We start from the raw sequence: 14,877 nt of genomic DNA, 5'->3' as shown, positions 1-14,877 counted from the left end.
ACCCAGATGAAGTTGTGGACGGCGATGAGCGTGGGACCTGTATTATAGGGGGAGAAGGAACAACGGGATCTTCTCCCGGGTTATCGGCACCGGCGCCAGGCGCGGGCCGGTTCCTGGTTTGACGTCGGCGGCGGCGGCGGCGGGGCGGTGCAAAATCTGGGTCTTGAACCTGAGGGAGGAAGGGTTTTAAATGTTCGAAATGTGACGTCACTTCCTCCCGCTGTCCCCGGTTCTTCCTAAGTCGGTATGCAGAGTCACCTATTCTGGCCAGGATGGTATATGGCCCATCAAATTTCCTGGCCAGTTTGCGAGATAATCCTCGACGAACAAAATGTTTAAGCCGGAGAACTTGGTCTCCAACTTCATAAGGGTCCCCATGAACTTTCTTGTCAAAAAGTTCTTTCTGACGAGCTTGCGCTGTTGTAGTGTGTTCTTGTACCAAACAGAATATTTCGGGGAATCTCTTGTTCAAATCGGATACGTATTCTGAAATTGGTAGGGAAGGGAGGGGCGCCCCCGTTAAAAGCTGGGATGGCAGTCTGGCCTCCCGACCGTGCATAAGATAGAAAGGAGTAAATCCGGTACTTGCGTGAACACTAGTATTGTAAGCAAACTTGACAGTGGGGAGGTGTTCATCCCAGTCATTTTGGCGAGAATTACTGTAGGCTCGTAAAATCGCACCTAGAGTTCTGTTGAATCTTTCCACGAGACCGTCGGATTGTGGATGATGACTTACAGTCATTGTTTTGTGGATCTTAAGAAGTTCGCACAATCTCTGAACAACTACCGCGTCAAAAGTCCGCCCCCGGTCACTGTGTAGAGACTGAGGGGGGCCATGAACGCAGACCCATCCTTTAAAAAATGATTCTGCGGCGACCTTGGCGGTGGCATCTGGAAGCGGGAAAATTTCTACCCACTTGGTATAATAGTCCGAGATTACCAGCGCGTGTCGGTTACCCTGTCTAGACTTCGGGAGGGGACCAACAAGGTCCATAGCCACACGCTCGTTAGGAAAACCAACTACTGATGGATGGAGCGGTGCCCGAGGTCTCTGTTGGCCTAATTTGGTCCGCTGACAGACAAGGCAACCTTTCACATATGCAATGACGTCAGACGACAACGTAGGCCAGTGAAAAGCACTCTTGATCTTATCCCGGGTCTTACCAATACCTAGGTGACCCGCTAGGGGGTCATCGTGGTGCATGCGCAAGACGAGTTGTTTCAAAGATTGGGGAACCAACAATTGGTGAAGAGGAGGAAGGCCGTTTGGGCGTACCCATTTACGATATAACACATTATTTACAAAGACAAGGTTATCCCAGTCAGCGTAGAGAGCACGCTGGGCTCGCGTTAGACGTTGCCAGGCGGCGCCCGTAGGGACGACGTCATGCGCTTTGTCAGCCACAAGTTGCTTTAAAACTGGGTCAGTCTGTTGTTGCGCTGCAACGTCGGCCGGCGCGCAAACGGGCAGGGGTAGGGGGGGGGGTCTAGAGTCTGAATAATGTTAATAACAGCAGTAGCTTCGGAGGTTTCCTCCTTTTCAAGGCCACATTGTGGGCACGGAGGTCTGCTTAAAACGTCAGCATTAGTGTGTTTATTGCCTGGTCGGTGTTCGGCGCGAAAATCGTAGGGAGATAGCCGCAAGATCCAACGAGAAAATTGGCCGGGGGGATTTCTCATCGTGGTGAGATACTTAAGGGCGGTGTTATCAGTTCGTAGTAAGAACTGTTTGGGTCCCAACAGGTAGCATTCGTGTTTAGTAATAACTTCGACAGCGGCGAGCATCTCGCGACGATGAACACAATACTTTTGCTCCGCAGGAGAGAGCGATCGACTATAATATAAAATGACGCGCTCAAGACCGTCTTGCTCTTGACTTATTACACCACCTATCCCTACATCAGAAGCATCCGTATCTACAATGAATGGGAGATCAAAATTTGGATACCCCAGCACTGGGGCTGTTGTAAGAGCCGTTTTGAGGGTTTCGAACGCATCTGCGCACCCCTGGGACCAAACAAATTTAGCATTTTTACGCGTCAAAGCAGTTAGAGGCTTGGCAATGAAGGAAAAATCACGAATAAAGCGTCTGTAGTAGTTTGCCAAGCCTAGGAATTGCTGGACATGTTTCACAGTCCTGGGAACCGGCCAATTAGCTACTGCTTGAACTTTGGCTGGATCTGTACGGACACCCTCACCCGAAATCACGTGCCCTAGAAACTCTACTTCTAACTGCAAAAATTTACACTTCTCAGGGTTCAGACTTAGGTTAGCATCCCGGAACCGTTGAAACACGGCTCTAAGTCCTAACAGGTGATCGGACAGGCCATGCCTGGAATGTAAAATAACGTCATCTAAGTAGGCTAAGCATGTATTTGGTTGTAACCCGCGCAAAACCGTCTCCATTAAACGGGCAAAACTGCTAGGCGCCGTGGCAAGCCCGAACGGCATCGAGTTGTACTCAAAGGATCCGCGAAATGTGCAAAATGCTGTCTTCTCTCTGGCGGACGGTTCAAGTTTAAGTTGATGATAACCGGAACGAAGATCGAGTGTACTAAACATTTGAGAACCTGACAAGGAATCCAAAGTATCATCAATTCGGGGAAGTGGCCACGAAGAACTACTGGGTAACTCACAGAAACTGAGAGTTCGGTTAGCTATTCGCCACGTTAGCAAATCTTTCCCCTTCACAAAAGTACAACAAAATCGGGCCGGAGGGGGGTTTAATTTCAAAACTTGATAAGAAACAGAAATAGGGAACAGCAATATAGGAAAAACACAGTAGAACCTGGCGGAACTAGGTCACACCAAAAACACAACGACCACGTTGGAAAGTGACGAGAAAAACAAAACTTGCGGGTACAACGTATGAAAATGTAAGAGACCTGTATCACATAGAGAAAGTTAAAGCCCACCTTCAAGTACTAGTAGGGGACAATGGGATGAAAGGACACAACTGTTAACCGTGCCGGGGCTCGGGGCCGGGCGGACGGAGGGGCTCCCGGTGGGACGGGTCCAGGTCTCCCCGACGGACAAGATAGGCTATCCGGTAAGTAAGATTAAATGAAGATTTCACCGTACAAATTTATTGAAACCCAGTAACGGGGTTCATCACCTTGGTAAGAATCATTTTCAGGGAGCGGAAGAACGGTTAAAAGGACGAAAATGCGAAATTTGGTCGAGAAAGAAAAAGCACAGTACAGTGACCGGGCTGACCAAGGTGTCCCCGGCGGGGAGGAGGGGAGCTTGACCCCGATGGACAGGCTTAGCCACCACGTTACGTGAGATTAAGTGAAAATTCCACCGTACAAATTTAAAAATACACAGGGACGGGGTTCAACACCGTATAGAAAACATTGTCAGGATACAACAAGAAAAGATTTAACAGCGAATAGCCGAAATTTGGACAGGAAAAGTAAACGCACATGGCATTGGCCGGGCTGCAACCGTACGGAGTCAGAACAAGGACGGAATGGGGTCCAGTCCACCGGTGTGGGAACCATTGTGGCAAATAGACTTTAGTATAGTTCTCATCCAAGGTGGTAAACGGACTTTTAGGAGTCTCACTCTCCTCGCTCTTGTACTGGAGCGGTCTACAAGTCTAAACTAGGGTAGGATTTGACGCAAACACTTTCTCAACTCTCACCGTAACATCAAGGCTCGAAACAAGGTGGATTTCCAAGTTTACATTCTCTTTATTCGGAACTCCGTACGATGTGTAACATTGCTCAACATCAAAGGCACTACGGAATACAACTGAGTATCAAAGTATGGAACAAACACAATACACATTGTCAATCTTAAACCTGGAATCTCTAGCAAAGGGGACCCTCCCAAAACAAAGCGAATTTAGTCAAGATCTAGCCAAAACAAAGCGAATTTAGTTACAACAGCGCTCGTCAGAGATAGAACCGGCAACTCTTACCGAAGTGGTCAGTAGCTTGGAAGAGATGAACCGACGCTGTCTGAGATAGACAGCAAACGCGAAGTACACTAGTCATTTTAACGGATGAGTCAAATGTGCAAGCCGCCTCGGAGGAGCTCTCAGTGCCGCCCGATCGCCCGCCGCAGGCGGGCGATCCGACGGAGCCAACCGTCTGGAGAAGTTCTTCAGGAAGGAGTCGAATCAGAAGAGCGAGAAGACAGCGAGGAACCCTACTTTTTAGCTCCAAGCTAGCATCTAATTTAGGAGGAAGCCAAACAGAATGTGTGATGATTGGACAGGAGTTTAGATTGAGGGCGGAGACACGCTGACTCATTTACATGTGTGACGTCATACAAGGAAGAAACTTTATGTAACGATCAGGGGGAGTTCCGTTAAAGACGGGGGAAGCTCCACCCAGGGGCGATTCACTAACTTAAGGTAATGGGCTTAAAGTAATGTCTGCTACAAAAGATCAAAATATCTATACAAGGGCTAAGGTTAAAATAACATGACTCAAGTGCACTTGTACACAAATCTAGTCTAGCATATCAAGAAGAATGTAAGGTTGGAGAGCCAGGGGTCTGCAAGGAGGTGCGCCCTCCCCACTCAACATACAGCAGTGGTGAGGATGATAATCCAGCAAAATTACATTTTACAGATTACAGAAATTTGAAAATGGTAACAGGAATTGATCCACTAGTGTCTTGGCCAAATAACAAATATTGCGATATGGATCGATTGCCTAAGGGTAATTTGATATTAGCGGATTTTAAGTAGAAAGTGTCTGTGAAATAAAATATGGTTCCTCACCACCTTGATGACCTCTGACCTCTTTCATATGTCTCTTTGAATGTTTTCTGTAGATAAAGTCAGCACAAGTTTTCTTGTAGTCTCCTTGTATAATAATATTCATCACAGTTCATTGTTACATGCATATCCCCTATAATATTTCTATTATGTACTTGCAATAAGCCTACGAGCATGAATTTGCAAATAAACTTTTTTTATATATGATAACCAGGGATTCAAAACCAACTATTCCCACGTAGTGTCGTGGAATGGCACTCATGCAGCAATTAAGTAATAGAAATGCACCCATTAGATAGCTTCCAATAGAAACAACGGATATCGTTATCGGTATTTTACACATTATTTCAGGCACCCTTTCCTGCCAAGAGATGAGTTTAGAACTCTTACTGCTACATTTTGTGGGTAATCAGTTTGTCACTTTATACCCTTTGACCCGGGGTCGTGTCTTCCTTATCATCTACATGGCCGCCGCAAGCCAAGAAACCCACGCCAGCGCAGTTCGTCCTCGTTCCTACCAAGACGAGAGCTATCTGCACGGGTTTCTTGGAACTGTGGGGGACTTACAGAAGGATGGGGTACTGCAGGATGTCTTCCTTGAAGTCGAGGGACGGCGGTTTCCCTGTCACCGGCTTGTTCTATCCGCGGCCAGCCCCTACTTCAGGGCCATGTTTACAAGTGACATGGCGGAAAGTCGTCAGAAGACGGTTGTTTTACAGGTAGGGTTGGCGTGAAGTCCGGTTAGAAATTATAGAGCGAACTTTCAAGGATTTCAAGGATTGTACGTATCCTATAGAGCACGTAAAGTAGGGGAATTCATTGTTTACCAAAACCAAGAAATATATATTTTACTTTCTTTCCTTGCTATGCCCCCCTCCCGATATACTAACATCTTTGGTATTTAGGGTCAAAGTTCAACATTTGCGTGTCGCAAATAATCATGTGTTTCTGCGTATTTTAAACTGAAAAACATTTTCTTACACTTATTATTATAATAATTGTTATATGCGCAAGACGTAGTATAGCTTATGTAGTTAGAATAGCAGAAAGGGATGAAAATTTGACCTTCATTTCATAATCAAATAAAATTATGATATAGTACCCTGCTAATATGTAATGTTGCCCTGATAATGACACCTCATGTGGTAAAAGGTTGAACATTATTACATTTCTGGTGTGACGTGTGGTTAGAATAGAGTAAGAAAGAGAACTTCCAAAGACATATCACAGAGAACGTGTGCGCGTGTAAAATCCCTATGCCACCCTCCCCACCTACTGAATAACTGATCGCTTTGGTGTCTAGGAATTCAAGGTCAACTTTAGAAGTAGTAGTTGTAATAGCAGTAGTAGAGACAGACTGTGTCATGCCGCACCTTATGGAGTGGCTAAATTCAAGACGGGGATGCGCTAGGTCTCCCGTCCTCGCGAAGGAAATAGTTCAGACAGAAGGATGTGTACCATCGCACACCGGGGCATACCCCTACACTTTCTGAAAGGCACGTGGGCTCTATGGCTCACCTCAAAACACTATGGCACTAGCTGAGGCTAGGTGCTCGTTTTCATTTCAGTAAAGTGAGGAAAGTCATATCCTAATAGCTCAAGATCAGTGACACGACAGGTTTCGAGCCCTGGACCTCTGGGCCCTGAGTCAAACGTGCTGCTATGATAATGTGTTTACGGGCCACATATTATCATTATGAGCATGTATTTTCAATTTTAAAATACACACTTATACACCAGAAACATATTACTAAGAAATTTGTAATATGTTTCCCTGCTTTCTAAGACCCAGATATGTTAAATGTTTGCACACTGTTGCATTACACTATTGTTTTGCAGGGTTTGGCTGAAGACATGTTTGGGGAGATCTTAAGTTACATCTACTCAGGAACTCTCCATGTGTCCATGGACACAGTGCAGCCCCTGTACCAAGCAGCCGACCTCCTCCAACTGGACTATATGAGAGATACCTGCAGCAGCTACATGGCCATGAATGTGGAGCGCTCCACCTGTGTGGACCTGTACAAGTTTGCTGATGTCTTTTCTGTGGATATTGTCATGAAGAGTTGTCTGAAGTGGAAGGCCAGGCTCTTTACAGAGGTTAGTCTTCAGACCAGGTTAGGCAGATATTACAAACAGAAATTCCATTTTGTATTTATATTGCGCACACTTCAATTAATATACATGTAAGGCCGAAAAATGAATTAGGGTTACTGAGTATTCACCAGTATAAAATTGCCAACTGCTGCTTTGTGGCATTCCCGAGAAGCTGGTGTTTTACGCCAATCTGCGGTTGTACTGTCTGTACAAGTGTTAGTACATGTACAGTATTTGGTTGTATTTTTTATCAGCATATATAAGTTGCCATATACACATGTTCGTTCTTGTATGTCCGAACAAGATGAAGCCACACACGTCATGTATTTTGTACCTCCACAGGTTGCCTCGAGCGAAGAGTTCTGCAGCCTGGGTGTGAATGAGCTGACCGAGATCATAAGCCATGATGAGCTGGATGTTAAAGAGGAGACAACAGTGTGGGAGGCTGTGGTGAGATGGGTGCAGCACAGCAGGAAAGACAGGTGGGTTTCAGTGATCTATAGCTGATTATTGTGGCTTTAACATGAAAAGAAAACACATGAATGATAATAAAACACGTTTGTTAAAGACACTGTTGCTTTACTAAGAAATCAGCTGAACCCACCCCTACCTTGTACCCTTCAGACTCCGCCACCTACCCAGCATCCTCCCTCACATCCGCTTCAACCTGCTGACCTCAGACAACATGGCAGCCATCTTGGGACACCCCCTGGTTAGGGAGAATCATGGGATTTCTGAGGTCATCAGGCATGTGGTGCAAAAAGGGAAACCCAACCTGAAGCCAAGGCTTGGGATGACTAAAGAAATGGTTCTGCTGTATCATAGGAAGTTAGTATATACTTATTCTTTGTTTGACTCTCTAGGCCTACATTCCTTGGATAAGGTTATTCCACATTTTTAGTTGCTGCAATAGTAATTTTCATTTTTTTACAGTCTCAGTCATATGAACATGTGTGTACCTACTCCCAACTCATATTAAATCCCATTTCTCTGCGGCTCGATTTGAAAGACGACAGTTGTGCAAGCTGAGATTTCCTCTCATTCCTCAGTCTCATTCCTGAGTAAAGGTATGAGTTTAGTAATGCATTACAGTTTAATGACAGTTAACTTTCTATTCTATCCCCTCCAGTTTGACTTCCAACGAGCTCCTCTTTATGACCCCTCGAGAAGGTAAATACATCAGCTGCAGCTACAAGGCTGAAGTTCTTCCTCACATCACAGACGTGACAGTCACCAGTGATAACAACATCTACATTCTGAGTCGTAATCGAGAGAGTAATTATAGCAGTCAATTGTCTTTGCTTATGTACAACCACGTGGGGAATGTGTGGGAACATGCTGGTATGTCCTCAGTGTCTAGGTGGCTGAGACTAGACAATGACTTGGAATACGATGAACACCTTGTTGAAGTTGATGGGATTCTGTACTATCTTGCTGCTGAAGTAATGGAACACAGTGGATCAGTGTGGATGAGAAAGTACAACCGGCACACAGACCAGTGGCAGGAGTGTTCACACCTGCAAGTTGGAGCATCTTCATACATGGACTACAGTGAAGCTCTGGCCTGCAGTTCACACCTCTATTTCCTCACATGTTCAGAAGTGCATTGCTACGATCCGAGCAATGACCATTGGTGCAATAGGACCCCGTCACCAGAACCCGTTCTTGACATTTATACAGCCGTTACCATGGGAACAGAGATTTTCTGCACAGATATACATTTCACCCAGACTATGGTGTACGACACAGATTCAGACTACTGGCAGAAACTGTCAAGCTGGTCGAACCCAGGAAACCGTGATATCTGTGTTCCCAGTCTTTTCGTACTGGAGAACCAGCTACACATATGGTTACCCTGTTATAGTGGTGGCGAGCATGTTAATGAAGAATATCTCTTATATGTGTATGACAGATCTGCTGATGCCTGGAGAGACCTGAAGGCTTCTTTGCCTGATAAGGAATATTATTGGTATGGTTGCCAGTGCCCTGTGGCACGTATATACGAACCTTATCTCAAGGGGGCACAAAAGCACATCACTTCTTACGCTTGTCAGCGTTGATGTGCAGAATAATGACACATACAGTACAGAACAGTGCAGTCTTTAAATGCTGTATATTCAGTTCTCAGCTTTTGACGAATGCCTCCTTAATGGGGTAGATAGACATTGTACTTGGTTTTATACTTAAGAAAAGTTTTGTCATAGAAATGATGACTTCTTTCTTATAGATATAGGACAGTTTTATATGTTGGACTCATGTTCTGTATCTCAAATGTATTTTTCTATCATTTTTAATCATTAGATATTTAGTTACTGATAGATACACAGAGTAGCTTTTTTTGTCAATTGCCATTCTGCTTGAAAGACTATTTTACGTTGTAGTTCTTGTATAGAAAATTTAGAATTCGTGTGGTATTGATTTTATATCAACTTTTAAAAACTAATTTGGTACCTTTCCTTTCCCTGTGTCCGTTTGACAGGAAGAAAATCACAATCCTATTTGTATTGGAAACATTTGTTCATGTTTTTCTCAACGTGGCTGATGTGTCACTGGTTACGTTTTCATGTAAAGGGCCACAGCATTTTGTTATTGATTACGTAAGTTAATAAAAAAAATTGCATGCTCGTCACTTAAAGGTTCATACCCATGTGCAATACCCAGTGTCACAATAATAAAATCATAACTTTTTAGTGATTCTGTTTATTGACCGAAGAACAGATGTTACAAGTTTCCCATAAAACTGACGGTGCATAAAACAAAACTGAGACTTACCAATCTGGAACATGATTATGTTTATTTATTTACGTTAGCAAAGAAAAAAATGGTTAAACAGTAGCTACACCGTAAGCAATCAGAAGGCCCAACATCTGCATCAGGAAACACCCAAGTAGCTCCATCAGGGCAAAGTAGGAGGGACCACAGCTAGTTTCTTTATAACATTACAGGCAGTCACATTAGACCCAGACATACCGACTTAAATAGAGCCAAAACACTCCAGGCATTCAAAAATGTCTTAAACAACATGTAAAACACTATCAGAGTGTAACTGTGTAACCTGTAAGGTGGCGGACGGAAAGTAGCGCCCCTGCCCTTGAGGACCTAGGCTCTTTCTCTCTCCCTCCCTCTTTACAAAAAGAAAATATACCACATACAAAAAAGCGACCACTCCGTATTCAACAAAGACCCTTAACCCAAATCCGCGTCAGAGCCTTCAGCCAATTGAAGTTGACACGTATGCGGAAGAAAAAGACAACATATCAAAAATCGTGAAAACTCCATCTTCTTTTGTGAGGAATATTTTAACAGATGCCACTTGAAGGTAGAAAAACTGACTATACATCATGTACAAATGATATAATGTACAAAATGATGGTAGATGTACCAGCTCAGATACGAACAAGTAATAGCCATGTCTTCAAGTAACAGCGTCATAAACCTAACATTAACGTGTTCAAACATTCGTCTTTCAATAGGCCATCGGGGAATGGAGCTTATTGTCAGATAATCATGTAATTATAATGTAATCTTATAAAGTCTTCGCTGCTTCAACAGTGTGTACATACTAGGGACCTCGGCACGTGTAAGTACATCTAAATTGGTGACATAGTCACTCCACTTGATACTTAGTATGAAGGATTCTGAATAATATGAATTGGAATCACGTTTATGAACTTACTTATTCCGACCCAAGGGCGAACCCGGGTAGCCATCAACACAAGTACCAACCAATTTTTGCACGCACAGACTCATATGAATACTCATACTTTCGAATTCCAAGAACAATCCCGGAGTGTAGTTCCCTGTCTGGTGCGGTAGTAAGTGCTCCCACCGTTGAGAGCTTCCGCGCCAGGCAGGAGGGCTGACGATGATGAATGCAGACAATCAGTTAGCTAAAACTACCTTCGAAGGTTTGATATAACTTTTTATTTAGACCTGACACCTTACAATACTATAATCGAAGGTTAAATATAACTTTTATATTCACACCTGACACCGTAAAAACCTTGCAACACTCTTACTGCTACATTATTAGGATAATCAGACGAGTCCGTGTAGCTTTATCTAACCTTTCACCTCAAGGTCATAAACATGGCTGCCGCAGACCAAGAAACCCACGCCAGCGCAGTTCTTTCCCGTTCCTTAGTACCAAGACGAAAGCTATATACACGGGTTTCTTGGAACTGTGGGATACTTACAGAAGACTGGGGTACTGCAGGATGTCGTCCTTGAAGTCGAGGGCCGGCGGTTTTCCTGTCATCGGCTTGTTCTGTCCGCGGCCAGCCCCTACTTCAGGGCCATGTTTACAAGTGACATGGCGGAAAGTCGGCAGAAGACGGTTGTTTTACAGGTAGGGTTGGCGTGACGTGTGGTTAGAATACAGTAATCTAGGGGACATTAAAGGATTCTACATACCATAGTGAACATGTAGAATAGGGGAAACCCATGGTTTACCAAAACCAATAAATATTGAACTCTCCTTTTCTGTGCCCCTCGCTATGTCCCCCTCCCCACTTACTGACGTCTTTGGTATTTAGGGTCAAAGGTCAACTTTGTGGGTCGCGAATGACAATCATGAGTGTACTTTTTTAACCAAAAAATAATTTCTTTTTATAGTTAATGGCAACATTTTGTTTTATGTGCAAGACGTAGTAGAGCTTATGTAGATAAAATAGCAGAATGGGATGAAAATTTGACCTTCATTTTTTATAATTAAATAGAGTTGTGTTGTTGTTTTTTTCCTGCAAATTGTAATACTATATGTATTGTTACCCTGGAAAGGACACCTTATCATATTAAATTGTATGATGTGGTATTTAGTTAAAAATTCTTACGTTATTTTGTATTGCAGGGTTTGGATGCAGATATGTTTGGGGAGATCCTGAGTTACATCTACTCGGGAACCCTCCATGTGTCCATGGACAAAGTGCAGTCCCTGTACCAGGCAGCCGACCTCCTCCAACTGGACTATGTGAGAGACACCTGCAGCAGCTATATGGCCATGAATGTGGACCGCTCCACCTGTGTGGACCTGTACAAGTTTGCGGATGTCTTTTCTGTGGTCATTGTCAGTAAAGCTTGCCAGCAGTGGGTCCATAGATACTTTGTTGAGGTGGGTCTGATATTTTGATAGTAGGTTCATTTTAGAACTTCCCTCTGACTGGATACTACTAATACTGCTAAAACTACTACTACTATTACGACTACTCTCACAAACAACATTGCTTAGAATATGTAATGAAATTGTAAAAGAATGACTTTGTGTGTTGAAAAGTTAATGCAAAACTAATGCAAATTACAGTTTGTTCAATTTTGAGTATAGGTAGGCATCCTTTTATCTTCAAAGTAGAGTGACGTTTATTTTAGAGGATGTTATCTACAAGTTCAGATTTTGTACCTGGCCTTATGTAACATAAAATTATAGGAACCACTCTCAGTGATGATTCTTTTAGTTTCAACCAGCCGTTACCAATATAATAAGGTTGTTTTCCACACTGTACCATACATGAACATGTACTCTGCACCTCCACAGTTTTCCTCCAGTGATGAGTTCTGCGGCCTGAGTGTGACTCAGCTGAATGAGATCATCAGCCATGATGAGCTGGATGTTAAAGAGGAGACAACAGTGTGGGAGGCTGTGGTGAGATGGGTGCAGCACAGCAGGGAGGACAGGTGGGTTTAAGTGTCTATAGCTGCATACTTTGGTTATAAAGTGCAATAAGCAACTAAATGAATAATGATCAAACATGATAGACTAAAACTGTGTTGCTAAGGAGTCAGCTGAACCCATCTCTACCCTGTACTCCACAGATTGCACCATCTACCCAGCATCCTCCCTCACATCCGCTTCAACTTGCTGACCTCAGACAACACGGCAGCCATCTTGGATCACCCCCTGGTCAGAGAGGATCCTGGGAGTTCTCAGGTCAATGTGGTGCAGAAGGGGAACCTCAATCTAAAGCCGAGGCTTGGGATGACTACAGAGATGGTTCTGCTGCAGAATACGAGTGTGAGGTTTGTAAATACTGACCTTTTAGCGTTCGTAGGCCACAACACTTGCACAATGTAATAATTTTGTGGTTTTGCAATACACATTCCCACAGTTTCAGTCATGCAGATACCAGTATACACACAAATAACATAAAATTTCACTTATTTTTGAACGTATTTTCCTAATGCGACAACATAATATTTGATAGATAACATGTGTGAACTATAAACTTGCGTTGCATTGTTATTGAAACAGCTTTGTATTTTATTCTTTCTAGGGGAGATGCTTTCCTCTTCATGAACCCTCAGGAAGGAACGTACATCAGCTGCGGTTACAACACTGCCACTTTGGTTACAACCATGGCAGTTACCAGTAATAACGATATCTACATGGTAGATTTTGATGATTCAGAGCCGCTTGAGTTGTCCATGTTAAAGTACAACCATGCCAAAAACGTTTGGGAAGATGCAGGTATGCCATCAATGTCTGTGTTGGACCGGTCTGGACCAGAAGAGGATTTGAGGGTCTACAAAGGGAACCTTGTTGAAGTTGATCAGATTTTATTTTATATTGCTGCTGAAAGCGCAGGCGGTTCAACAATGTGGATGAAAAAATACAACCAGCACACGAACCAATGGCAGGAGTGTTCACAGCTGCAAGTTGACAGACCTGAATACTACAGTACAGCATTGTCCTGCGGTTCACACATTTATTTTCTGACAAGAACTGAAGTGCATCGCTATGACCCGAGCCAGGACCGTTGGAGCAAGAGGGACCCACCGCTGATCCTACGTGACGTCTGCACAGCTGTTGCCATGGGAACGGAGATTTTCTGTACAGATTATGAATTCACTCGAACGATGGTGTACGACACAGAGTCAGATCGCTGGCAAATATTACAAGGCTGGCCAAACCCAGGAACCCTTGAACTTGATAATGTTACCAGGCTCTTTGTACTGGAGAATCAGCTACATGTATTGTTAACCTGTAGCAATAAGATGTATCTCGTTTATGTGTATGACAGGTCTGCAGATGCCTGGAGAGACTTGAAGGCCACCCTGCCTAATACGAGCTATTATGCGCAAGGTTCTCATTGCCCTGTGGCACGTATATACCTTCCATATCTTAAGGGGCATAAGAACACATAAACTTCTTACACATTTTAGCGTTAATGCACAGGTTAAGGCCATATAGGACATGCCCGACAGCCTGGATTAACGTTTTGTTTAGATCTCAGGCTTTGCTGAAAATCTCCAGAGTGTGATAGGTCTTTTACTACAGGTTGTAGTACTAGATTTCATACCAAGAAGACATTTCATAGAAACGCTTCCTTCTTTCTTTCATATAGGTAAGGAATATCTTCTTTAAGGGTCTTAAATCCATCAGCCTTGCTGCCATTCTAGGGAGTTTCCTGGGGCCTTGTAGTGTTATTTGGTGAGATGTTGGGGGGGGGGGGGGTGTATGGGAGCCAAATTAGACTATGTACATGTATTTCTAGATACAATGTGTATCATTTTGTATCATTTTTGAACAATAAATTGTTACTGATGGAAAGAAAGATTTGTTCTATGCTCTTTAGTTTACATTCCTTTTCTTGTTGAAGAAGATCTGAGTAAGGACGCGGTCACATAGGTCGTACGATTTTGATGCCATAAGATTTTTAATCAGGCTGTGACAACCAATCACCGACATGGATCCAAACAGCATTTTGTGTACCAAGACAGAACTCTGAAGGACATGTACATTTTTGTCCTCCAAAACGCCTGATGTTAGCGATCGTTCGACGATCACACGACCTTTGTGACTGTGCCCTAAAACGTCTCTGAAATTATCTTGGCGACACTCTCTAGCCGCCATGAGTTTCTGATAAAGCTGGCAAATATTACATTGCCCTGACCAACTTCGAATTCGATGGCATACAAAGCCACAATTCATGATTCAAATTTCGTTCCAAAGGACGCCCAATCAAGAAGCCTGACACATTTCCTCACAAGTTGTTCATCCTCGACAGACCCTGACTACGATAGAAGTTTCACTAATTCCCAATTGATTGCATTAC

The 14,877-nt window shown here is 43.6% G+C and overlaps 2 protein-coding genes across 2 annotated transcripts; both read left to right on the top strand.

Moving 5' to 3' along the window:
• Positions 1 to 5,184: 5,184 nt before the first annotated feature.
• LOC118404670 (kelch-like protein 12) lies at positions 5,185 to 9,149 on the top strand. Its single transcript, XM_035803911.1, has 5 exons — positions 5,185 to 5,451; positions 6,572 to 6,832; positions 7,172 to 7,311; positions 7,454 to 7,657; positions 7,959 to 9,149. Exons 1-5 carry the CDS (start codon positions 5,197 to 5,199, stop codon positions 8,887 to 8,889), a joined length of 1,791 nt encoding a protein of 596 aa, XP_035659804.1. The 5' UTR covers positions 5,185 to 5,196; the 3' UTR covers positions 8,890 to 9,149.
• A 2,507-nt stretch (positions 9,150 to 11,656) lies between these two features.
• LOC118405090 (kelch repeat and BTB domain-containing protein 2-like) lies at positions 11,657 to 14,267 on the top strand. The gene is made up of 4 exons (XM_035804491.1): positions 11,657 to 11,939; positions 12,360 to 12,499; positions 12,638 to 12,841; positions 13,096 to 14,267. Exons 1-4 carry the CDS (start codon positions 11,694 to 11,696, stop codon positions 13,964 to 13,966), a joined length of 1,461 nt encoding a protein of 486 aa, XP_035660384.1. The 5' UTR covers positions 11,657 to 11,693; the 3' UTR covers positions 13,967 to 14,267.
• The last annotated feature ends 610 nt before the right edge of the window (positions 14,268 to 14,877 follow it).

This window comes from Branchiostoma floridae, chromosome 17 (assembly GCF_000003815.2).
Source record: "Branchiostoma floridae strain S238N-H82 chromosome 17, Bfl_VNyyK, whole genome shotgun sequence".
NCBI classification, from domain to species: Eukaryota; Metazoa; Chordata; class Leptocardii; order Amphioxiformes; family Branchiostomatidae; genus Branchiostoma; species Branchiostoma floridae.
Note: the sequence above shows the minus strand (reverse complement) of the source record. Positions and strands in the feature narration are given on the sequence as shown.